The 12,273-nt window shown below is 34.8% G+C and overlaps 1 protein-coding gene and 1 pseudogene across 3 annotated transcripts in view; both read right to left on the reverse strand.

The window, feature by feature from the left end:
* Nucleotides 1-12,273, reverse strand: part of CEP85L (centrosomal protein 85 like) — a 173,018-nt gene that overhangs the window by 29,220 nt on the left and 131,525 nt on the right. For all 3 annotated transcript variants that reach the window (XM_032862395.1, XM_032862396.1, XM_032862397.1), the window contains exons 7-8: nucleotides 3,836-3,988; nucleotides 1,539-1,693 (exon numbers count right to left, since the gene is read on the reverse strand). In XM_032862395.1, coding sequence (XP_032718286.1) covers nucleotides 1,539-1,693; nucleotides 3,836-3,988 — 308 coding nt within the window. The remainder of the gene's footprint in view (nucleotides 1-1,538; nucleotides 1,694-3,835; nucleotides 3,989-12,273) is intronic.
* Nucleotides 8,907-9,101, reverse strand: LOC116870536 (annotated as a pseudogene).

Genomic DNA, 12,273 nt, shown 5'->3' on the forward strand with positions numbered 1-12,273 from the left:
AGCCGAGGAAAATGAACACCCCAGTCTCCAGGGTCAGATGACACCAGAGCCTTACAAGTACTGAGAATTACAGAAGACCTTCTTTGGTCCTTTATGTCTATTTGAAATCAAGAGAAATTTTCCGGGATGCTATCATTTTAGAGAGTGTTGAGATAAAGAAATGGAACATGGATTCTGAAATGCACTGTACTAATTATATCTAATCAACAGCACTAGACTCAGTGTTCTCTAAAAACTCAATAAGAGAAATTCTAAATATAAGAGAAGGTATAATATATTAAACATAAAGGCACACAATGGAGCAAAACAAACAATCAAATTATTTTCAGGTGTTTCCAATTCTATTCATAAAATGGCACAGCCTGAGTTGGTGATCAAAATGCCCCATAAAACAGAACAGATACATTACCTCTTCTCATTTCATCTAAGATCAAAGAAAAAGAATATATGGTTGAGTAAATGAAGGTGATGAAGCTGTTTTGAGACTAGACAATAGAAGATGCAGAGTTATGGAGAGGAAAACTAAAGAACAAGAAAGCAGAAAATAATGTGAAAATAAAAGTAAAATTAAAAGTATATGAATTTTTTGCAGCTGAGATTAGAAACACTGAAGACTAAACTGTCCCAGAATCAGAGGTTTTCTGTACTGAAATCGATGGGAAAAAGTAGGTCAGGCATATCTAAGACTTTCAAAGTAGTAAAACAATATTAACATGGAATTATCAAATGGATTTTGACTGGAGTTACACACAACTGGTAAAAGCATGATGAGTGTATTTCTTAGTTTTGTTGCTTTACTGTCTTATTCTTCTCGATAGTTTTACCTATTAATAGTTGATCATCTATTAAGGCTTAAGTTTTATAAAACAGAAAGTACAAGAAAGATGCATATATAACATAGTTCTCTAGGTTTTTCAAATATCCAGTATTAATTTTCCAGCTTAAATACATTAGCTAAACATACTAACAAGTGATATTCCCTGTCATTCTAACTGCATTAATTTAAAAGGGAAGAGGACCATTAGGCAAGTTACATGAGTAAACTTGGAAGGTACTTGGCAAAATGGCCATACCTGCTGCTCTGTTGTCAGGTAAAATGGGAGCCAGTTATGTCCCTTTAATCTATCATATTAAAGAGTTCAGTTTGAGTATTTGCCCCTTTTTGTTATCTAGAATTTGTCATTATTTTTGGCAAAGCAAAGCCATCAGACTGTGATAATACTTTCAGTTTTCAATTGGTGGGTTGTTTTGGGGTTTTTTGTGTGTGTGTGTGTTTTTTTTTTTTTTTTTTTTTTGGTGGGGGTAGATTTTAACTATTCTCATCTAAAACCTTTAGCAACATGTCAAGATATTGCATTAACATATGAAATCACAGCTGATACGATCTGCTTCAATGAAATAATACTTATGGTTCTAAGAGTATATCTTTAAGATAACAATATAGCAATAATTATATATTAATGCATTTTAAATGAAATGCTTTATGAGAAATAGGAGTAACAAAAGTAAGCAGAAAAAATTACTGAAGTTTTTCTTACCTCTGAACTGTAGTTACCAACTCCTTTTCTTTCTTCTTCTGGCATATTAGCTGCGCCTCTTTTTCTTGACACTGCTTTTTGATCTCTTCAAGCTTTTTTTCCGTATCTAGGAGAGTCTCTTGCAAATTCTTATTTTTTTCTTCTAGAACCTGAAGCTAAGGAGAAAATTCACAACATATAGAATATTAAAGGTGTTTCTACTAGAAACTATTAGTGTTCTCAATTATTATTAACAGGCTTGTTGTTAAAAATCACACTATACTTTATCTAGGGTACTTTATTTCCTCCTTTGTGTGTAATGAGAGCTAAGAGAATGAGATTACAGAGAAGAATGGGGTCAAAAATTTCTAGAAGACCAGGGTGTGCCTGGGTAGTACAGTCAGTTAAGCAACCAACTCTTGGTTTCAGGTCAGGTCATGATCTCAGGATCCTGGGTTAGAGCCCTCGTTCAGGCTCTGCATTCAGTGTGGAATCTGCTTAATATTCTCTTTTCCCTCTGTCCCTCACCCACCATGCTCCCTCTTCTCAATCTCTAAAATAAATAAATAAAATCTTGAAAAAAAATTTTCTAGAAAGAGAGGAAAAGGTAAATCATCTCAATTTGGGGATATTTTTTAATTTTTATTTTTAATTATGGTAAAATATGCATAACATAAAATTTACCATCTTAACCATGTTTAAATGTACAGTTCCATACTGTGTAAGTACGTTCACATTGTCGTTCAGCTAATCACCAGTATTCTTTTCATCTTGCAAAACAAACTGTATGCTCATTAGCAACTCCCCTTCCAGCTCTTCAGCAACCACACTTTGACTCTCTGTCTCTAGGAATCTGACTACTCTAGGAACTTCGTTCAGTATTTATCTTTTTGTGTTTGGCTTATTTCACTTAGCACAATGTATTTAGGCTTATCCATGTTTCAGAATTTTATTCTTTTTTATATCTGAATTATATGCAGATGTGACATTTTATCCATTCACCCATCAGTTGAAACTTAGGTTGCCTCCACCTTTTGGCTACTATAACATTATTATGAACATATGTCATGTACAAACATCTGTTTGAGATTTCACTTTCAATTCTTTTGGGTACATACCCAGAAGGCAAGTTGATGGTAATTTTTTTTAGGAAATATAGTTTTCCATAGTGGCTACACCACTTTACATTCCCACCAACAGTATAGGAGGATTCTAATTTCTCCACATTGTCACCAGTGGTTTCTGTTTTTTTGATATTAATCAACCTAATGGGTATAAAGTGATATGAACACATGTTTTTAAATCTGTATTCCTCTCTGCTGCTGCTCATACAAAGTCCTGTGGTACTACTTTAGTTCTTTTCTGACATTATCCTCTATTAGTCTTACAATGTATAAATTAATATAAACAGAGAATCTACTCTAGTTCTAGAGTCTGTACAATAATGACACTCCATGGATTAAACCAATGATTCTCAACTGACAGTGATCCACACCCCCTCACTCCAGGAGATACTTGGAAATGTTTATAGACATTTTTGTTTTTTTTGGTTTTGGGGAGGAAAGAGGGTAGGAGCAGCGCTATTGGCACCTAGTAGGTGGAGGCCAGAAATGCTGTTAAGCAGCCTTTAATGCACAGGACAGAATCCCAGAACAAAAAATTATCCACCCTTAAATGTCAATTATGCTTAGGTTGAGAATTTCATGACAAGAAAAACTGAAAAAAGACTAAAGAACAGGTTTAATCGATTTGTAAATAAGATTTCAAGAAGACTGGCTTGACCAGAGTTGTGTAAAGACTCAGGTGAGGTACTGTTAAGAAAGAAAAATGGCCAGAAGAGGTCAGAGGAGTGGAGACCACAGACTAAAGTTTAAGAATTTATGGAAAGGTTAAGAAGAATGAAGAAAACAAATCAAATATCTGGAAAGATAGTAAAAAAGTCTTGTTGAGCCTTGGAGAATCATAGAGAATACTGGGTAAAGTCAGAACTGTGGTGAATCCCTGTGTGTTTGGAATGGGGCTGTCAGACTGGTTTAGAAACTGCCTTTTAGAGTACAATGTTAAGTAAAAAGTTAACACACAGGTTTCTTAGGAAGGTAATCATATGTTAATTAATAAGAAAGATAAACTCATGCTTAAAGTTTCTAATTAAAGTTTAATCCTCAAAACAGCAATTAAACACTTAGATTTAACATAATTAGCCAAATATAGAACTAAAATTTTAAATTATAAAAAAATTATGAAATTTCCAAAGGATCAATTTAAGAAAGTAGTAGGCTTTCATGTTATTTAAAAAGGAGCATTTTAGTTCATGTTACCTGTAGACTCTGACTCTGTACATCATCTAGTGTTGGAAGATCAGCCAGATACTTTTCCAAGGTCTCAATTCTTCTCTGCTTTTCTTTGTTTTGTTCGGATTCCTTCTGGCATTTCTTTTTCAGGCTACTGATGTATCTATCTCTGGTTTTAAGCTAAAGAAAAAGATATTGAATCTTCAGGGGCTTTGTGGCATTAAAAAAAATAATAACCAAACCAATAGTTCTAAATTATAGTTAAAGCTACCACCAACTCAAGTAAGATTCACTTTAATTCATCAATTCTAAGATTCACATTTTTACAAATTTTCATATCACTGAAATCAAGAGTTTTGTGTTTGTCTGCTTTTACAACTGATGGCATCTTATAAAACTGCTGTGGGCTGGCTAGAAATGATGATAGAATTTTTACTGCCAGCACATGTGCAAACTTGGTCAAAGCTATTCCCACCTCTGTCATTTCAACAGTATGTACATGCTGCAACTATGTGCTGAGTTTAAATGATGTTTAAATTACCTTAAAAATGTTACATTATAATTTTGTGTTGAAAACAGTTACTGAGTATCCAGAAAAACAAAGAAACAGAGCCACACGGTTTAATTTTAAAATCAGTGAAGTAAATATTCATCTCTGGAGAGAGGATTCCAATTACTTACTTCTTACAAAGCTGTATCCAAATATTTTATGTGACTTAAGAAAGGAAGATACCTACAAGTTACTAAAGCTGTTTTGTTACTGATTTGCTAAGAAATTGCTTATCATGTACTCAAGAAACGCAATCAAAGCCAGGAGAACTTACCAAAATTACCAGATACTTGGGAAAAATAAGGGCACTAGTGAGACAAATGCATACTTCAAGCTAAGACTATTGTTAAGGTATTACATCATAATTGAACATGCAACATATTTTCTTACTCAATATTACATATAATAAAGGTGTGCTGTACCAACGATGTCATTTTAGGATTGATGGAATATGTTAATTGAACACCTAATTGAATACACACACTATATGATTCTAATAAATCCCAATTTCTCTAGGCTGAACCTCAGACCTATGTACTATTTTTTTTCACCTTTCCACTTGAAAAATACTATCTTTAAATTTCATATCATATTCAAAGTTCTTTAATATTTCAGCTCAAATATAAATAATATGTGTACACAAATAGCTACCTAAAAAGTAAACTTCAGACTCTTATTCACCTTATCAGTCTTCTAAAATCTAGAAACTTACAGGGTTCTAAAATATTTTTACAGCCTTTTCCCACATACACCAGGGAAATAAGTGCCAGTAATTGGCAGTATAATGGTTTGCTCTCCCAAATTTTATTAAAGCTAACACTTTGCACAATCTAGTTTATTTCACGCCTTATCTAATTTCTTTCAAGTCCAATATAACAACTTTTATTAAAACAACTTCAATTAGAAAAATAAACCACATCTCTTTTTATCTATTCATTCCATCAATAACATTAGGATCCAGTTAGTACCTTGGGTAAGGAGCAACCCTGGTAAAACTGATAAATCCCATTATTTATTGGGGATTTCTCAGGATTAAAGGCCAGTGTGCTGGTGTGACAATTTGTGATCTAATGGAACTCACAGACTCCTGACCATTATAATGACCTGAAAGACCACATAATACAATTCCCTTTTTCTCTCTTTTTTCACTGAAGTATAATTAACATACAGTGTTATCTTAGTTTCAAGTGTACAGTATAATAATTCAAACATTCTATACATTACTCAGTGCTCATCAAAATAAGTGTACTCTCGATCCCCTTTATCTATTTTACCACTGCCCCTCACCCCCCCAGCCTCTGTGGTAACCACTAGTTTGGTCTCTGTATCTCAGAGTCTGTTTTTTTGGTTTCTTTCTTTTTTCTTTTTTGTTCTTTTGTTTCTTAAATTCTACATATAAGTGAAATCATATGGGATTTGTTTTTCTCTGACTTATTTCACTTAGCATTATAATCTCCATGTTCATCTGTGTTATTGTAAACAGCAAGATCTCATTCTTTTTTACATTTGAGTAATATTCGGTGGACTTATATACACCACATCTTCTTTATCCATTCATTTATCAATAAACACTTGGGCTGCTTCTGTATCTTGGCTATTGTAAATAATGCTACAATAAACACAGGAGTGCATATACCTTCTTGAATTAGTGTTTTCATTTTCTTTGGGTAAATACCCAGTAGTGGAAGTACTGGATCGTCTGGTAATTCTATTTTTAGTATTTTAAGGAGCCTTCATACTGTTTTCCACAGTGGCTGCACCAATTTGCCTTCTTACCAATAGTGCACAAGTGCTCCTCACCAACACTTGTTGTTTCTTACATTTAACTCTTCTGACAGGTGTAGGGTGATATCTCATTGTGGTTTTGATTTGAATTTCCCTGATGATTAGTGATATTTAGCATTTTTTCATATGTCTGTTGTAAATGCTACACCTAATAAGGAGTTAATATCCAAATACACAAAGAACTTATACAACTCAGCATCAAAAAACAAATAATATGATTACAAACTAAGCAGAGGACGTGAAAAGACTTTTTCCGAAAAAGATAAGTAATTCCTTTTTTGAATATGAGGTCCAGAAATCATTAGTAACTTAACCACAAGTCACTGAGACAGAGGTAACATTTAGATATAAATCATCTGATTGAAAGGTCAACATTCTTTCAATTCTTCCACACTGCACATAACCTGATTTCTATACTCTAGCAGCCACCTGTGCCTGGATTCCCCATTGACAAAGCCTGCTCCTACCTTAGCAAATGACCCTATAAGTTACAGAAATAACTAACCAGCCTATTTTTACTAAAGGCTCCCTAATTTATTTTTATTTCTTTAAGTGTCTTAAATGTGATACAATGATGTCCTCAAAAAGCAGCCAATGGAATAGGTTGGTCATGATGTCTTCTATTACTCAAAGATGTCCTTGTTTTCTTCTTTATCTGTGGCTGGTCAACTGTCTTTTCTGCTGTCAGGTCAGACTCGCTGCCTTTGATCACTAATCTCTGCCAACAGCCTCCTACTGGATACTATTTATGCTACTTGTTGACAATAAGTTGATTACACATGATCACTGGTCTTGTTTTTTTGTTTTTTTTAAAGCCCTTTGCAGATGAAAAGCTCTTTGTGTGTGCGTGCGTGTGTGTGTGTGTGTGTGTGTGTGTGTAACTTTCAAGTTTTATATGTTGATTGCTAAAATCAACTCCAGTAATTACCTCTAGGCAAATGAGGCATCACTAATAAATCTTCCCTATTCTATTTATAAAAGGTTAGGTTTTTTTCCTTTCAAAGAGATACCATTTAGTACTGAGATTATTCCTAGAAGGTAATAGGATGGCTCTGTTTTCAGAAATGGTTTACAAATGAATATATTTTTCTTCATCTTAAATACAATAATTAGAACAAAACAGATTACTGAGGAAATGTTTTCCTCCAAGTTTTGTTTTGTTTTGAGTAAATTATTATTATTAGAAGCAAAAAGCATTGGCTGTAGAGTTAAACTGTCTTAAAAAAAAAAAAAACAAAAAAAAACCCCAACTGTCTTGAATTTTACTCCTAGCTTTTCAACAGTTTCTACTTACATGCAACTGAACAAATTACTCAACTCTTCTCCAAGCTTCAATTAGCTCATTTTTAAAAGTGGGAGTACAGTATTTGTGCCTTATGGTTTTTGTGAAGATTAGTTAATATTAAATGAGAAAATGTACTGAATATACCTTAACATGCTGTCTGGTATATACAAGAAAGAATTTATCAAAGAGTAACTTCCATTGTTGCTGTTATCACATTAAATGTTTTCCTGTTGTAGTATCAGTCTTGATCAGGATAACAGAAAGGAAATGCAGAAGGAAACAATGCAATCCAATCTCTTGTGGGTCTAACATGCTGGTCAGCTGATACATTACCCATGAGTCTATTTACTAGCATCTATACTCCCTTCAAGAATTCAAATCATCTCCGTGGCCTCTGACACAAACCCAACCAACTAAACCAACTACACTTCCTTCTTAATTTTTCTGTTTTACACATTTCCATTCTCAACTGCCTAACTCCACAGAGAGACTATTCCCCTTTTCCAAAACTAATGCCTACATCTTGGCACCTGTAATCAACCCTTCCCTATTTATCTCAGGAATTTGCTCTATCATGCACTCCTCTGACATCTTTGATTATTTCTACTTATTCTTTCATAGTCCTTTGCTGGGCTTATCTCACTCTTTTCTTCCCTCTTGGCAAAAATCACTTGAAAGCATCCATCCATCCATCCATCCATCCATTCATTCATTCCATATGCCAGGCACCGTGGCCGGTGCTACATATGCTACAGTGACAAACCGATACACCCCTGCCATACTGGAGCTTACAAAGAAAAACTAAAACATAATGATTATTCAAAATCGTGGTAAGCACTGAAAAAACAAACAAGAAATGCTCTAAACATAGGAAAGGAGGAGTTGGAGGAGAAAGATATTTAAGATGAGACTTGACAAAATAAATAGGTGACTGAGTAGTGGGAGAAGACAAGAATTTACCAGGCAAAGAGGAAACTCTGTGTCAAGACTCTTGAGACCAGAAACAAACCATGACCTGTCTGGGCAGCTACAAGCACCACACTATGACTCACTGCACTAAGGGGAGACTGACAGAGCCTAGGGTTATATAATTAGGCAGGGTCTTTTTGGCTATGGGAAGAATTTGATTCTCATTTTTAAAGATAACACCCAGATGGCATGCTGGGTAATGTAAGTGAAATGACTGGGTCTTCCTTTTAAAAAGTTCAGTCCTCCACACTATGAAGAATGGCCAGGAGGCTGTGGAATAACTGGAACTCTCATACACTAATATTGAAAGTGTTAGAGGATACAAACATTAGGAGAACTCAGGTTTCTTTCTTTTTCTTTCTTCCTTTTCTTTCTTGCATCTCACAGGTACATTTAGTCATACCACAAAGGAAATAGCACTTTCACAAGTGTACTGTGATGTGCCACATTCCCATCTAACAGAGCTGACTGAAATTTATAGCCAGGGTGACGTTCCATCTGATGTGTACTCCTCGTAGAGCTGGTTATTGACCATAAGCAGGTGCAGGAGTTGAAGATTTCAAAGTTTTACTACTTTTATCAATACTCCTGATTTTATTAATGATGAAGCCCATCAACCTCACTCCTACCCAGATCTTTTGGTGCACTTGGGTATAGTTGGGCTTCATAGGGATCTAAGTGTTTTTAATAAGGCTTGGAAGCATCTCAGCACAGGACAACTGGCTCAGGATGCCCCAACCCACATAGCCAACTAGAAAGGTCATTAAGTGTGCAGAATTCACGTAGTTTCTTTTAAGTTAAATATCTACTTATATTACTTATTTACATATGAAATGTAGGACTCAGAAATTCCACATTTAGGAATTTATTCAGTAGAAACGAAAAACTGTCTGGTTTAAGAATGTCCACAGCAACCTTATTCCTAATTTCCCCAAAATGCAAACAATCCAAATATCCATTAATAGGAGAGCAGATACATTGTGATCTATATAATGGGAATGCAACTCAGTAGTAGATAGGAATACATTCAACAATGTGAGTAAATCTCAAAGATATTGAGTGAAAGAAGACAAACACAAAAGAATATATACAGTATGACTTCATTTATAGGAAGTCCAAGAAGACTCAAAACTAATCTATGGTGATAACAGTGTTTCAGAAAGAGGAAGGAGACTGGTCTAGAAAGTACAAGGCAACTTCTTGGGTGACTGAAGTGTTTGTTTTTTTAAGTAAACTCTATGCCCAACATGGGGTTCAAACTCATGACCCTGAGATTAAGAGTAACCTGTTCTGGGACGCCTGGGTGGCTCAGTTGGTTAAGCGGCTGCCTTCGGCTCAGGTCATGATCCCAGAGTCCTGGAATCGAGTCCCACATCGGGCTCCTTGCTCAGCAGGGAGCCTGCTTCTCGCTCTGCCTCTGCCTGCCACTCTATCTGCCTGTGCTCACTCTCACGCTCGCTCTCTCTCTCTCTCTCTCTCTGACAAAAAAATAAATAAAATCTTAAAAAAAAAAAAAAAAAAAGAGTAACCTGTTCTACCTAATGAGCCAGCCAGGCACCCCAGATGATTGAGATGCTTTGTGTCTTATTTTAGAAAGCAGTTATATTGCTATATACTATTAGTAAAACAAAACAGAACACCTAAGATCTATACATTTGACTATATATAAATTAGGCTTCGATTATTCAAAATGTAATAAAAAAATACATGAAATTGCAACAATAACAAAAAAAAAAAAGGTGATGGAGATAGAGGGAAAGCAGACAGGCAGGGCAAGACTGGATTCAGAGACGACAAAAGCTTTGCCAAGATATGATAACTTAGACCAGTCTGGATTCTATTACATATTTAGGAGACAGGCTTAATCAGTGTTAGTAAAATTTACAGTATGAATAACTGAATTTAGAGTAATGAACAATGAAGAAATCTTGTTTTGTTTTAAGAAGAAGAGAGCACTCAGGAGGCAAATTAAGAATTATGCTTTGGATGAAACAGTTTAAATATTCTTAAGATATACAAGTAGAGGGGTGCCTGGGTGGCTCAGTGGGTTAAGGCCTCTGCCTTCGGCTCAGGTCATGATCCCAGGGTCCTGGGATCAAGCCCCACATCGGGCTCTCTGCTCAGCAGGGAGCCTGCTTCCCCCTCTCTCTCTGTCTGCTGCTCTGCCTATTTGTGATCTCTGTCAAATAAATAAACAAAATCATTTAAAAAAAAAAAGATATACAAGTAGAAACTGTCAAATATGTAGTGAGTATATAAACTGATTTTATTAAGCACTGGACACCAAAAGTAATAAAAGATGAGAAGACTTTAGATAAAACATAACAATATATTTTAAAAATTGTATCCACTGAATCGTCACAATTTTCTTCTTTTTTTTTTAAAAGAAGGCTCCACATCAATGTACAGCTTGAACTTATGACTCTCAGATCAAGAGTTGCATGCTCTACTGACTAAGCCAGCCAAGCACCCCTGAAACATCATTAATTTTCACACAATCTTTTAACTAACAAATATCAGAGGTCAGAAAATATTTTAATCCCTCCTATATCTATATAACCAATATTTCCTTAGCTCCCTCCAGATTATGGTATTTACGAAGCCCCCAAAATATAGAAAAGAAACAAGAAACAGGTACTTAAGTTACTTTTAAGTTAGCCAAGATAAAATATACCATATAGCTGAGAAAGAGAAATCATGTAAAATATTTGTCAGTTTTTGGAAGATCAAAATTTTAATTCACACACACACATATGTGTATATATATATGTGTACACACATACACACACTCACTCACACAAAAATATTAATTGAGTTCTCTATTAATAGTTCCAAACGTGCCTGCAGAAATCATGGTAACTTTTTCAGATCACTTGAATGGAAGGTTTGGTTAATAGAATAATAAGCTGGGTATATCAAGAGAGAAATCTAAAACCAGTTCTGCAACTAAGTTAGCAGTTTAACGATCTATGCTTCTTTAGTAAATTAGGGCTAGTAGATAATCTACTTGATCTTTAATGATACTATAATGGAATGAGATGAAGTATACAAATAATAAAGGCAGAAAGGTCAAATAAATATACAGATATATTAAGTACATATAGATATTTGGCTTTTCACCACTTGTTCAGAATCAGGGGCTGCAGCTTAAATAACAAGAAGTCATGTGCTTATAAAAAAAAAGGTACCATCTTTATTTATACCAATCCTTTTATACCCAACATGACAAAGAAACTGAACCCCAAAAGAAAAGAAAAATAGTTATTTGTGTCACATCTCAGTTTAGGCAATTAACTCAAGAAAGGTTTCACTATTCATTAGCAAGATATACTGTGGTAATTTTTTTTTAATTTTTTTTTTATAAACATATAATGTATTATTAGCCCCAGGGGTACAGGTCTGTGAACCGCCAGGTTTACACACTTCACAGCACTCACCACAGCACACATACACTCCCCAATGTCCATAACCCCACCACCCTCTCCCAACCCCCCTCCCCCCAGCAATCCTGTTTGTTTTGTGAGATTAAGAGTCTCTTATGGTTTGTCTCCCTCCTGATCCCATCTTGTTTCATTTATTCTTTTTCTACTGACTTACTTCGCTAAGCATAACACCCTCTAGTTCCATCCACATCATTGCAAATGGCAGGATTTCATTTCTTTTGATGGCTGCATAGTATTCCATTGTACTGTGGTATTTTTAATCCCTCAAGAAAATCCCTAGATTTTTGTGAACAGCACAGGTTTTCTCAAGTTACTGCAAAACTAATCATTTCAATATAAATGTACAACCTACTATAACACACACCTGAAATACAGCAGATTGACGAATAATTATATGTTGAAGGGCTGTTATTGACCTAATTCAACTTTATTA

The sequence above is a fragment of the Lontra canadensis genome, unplaced genomic scaffold (genome assembly GCF_010015895.1).
Source record: "Lontra canadensis isolate GAN:19392208 unplaced genomic scaffold, GSC_riverotter_1.0 scaffold23, whole genome shotgun sequence".
NCBI lineage: Eukaryota > Metazoa > Chordata > Mammalia > Carnivora > Mustelidae > Lontra > Lontra canadensis.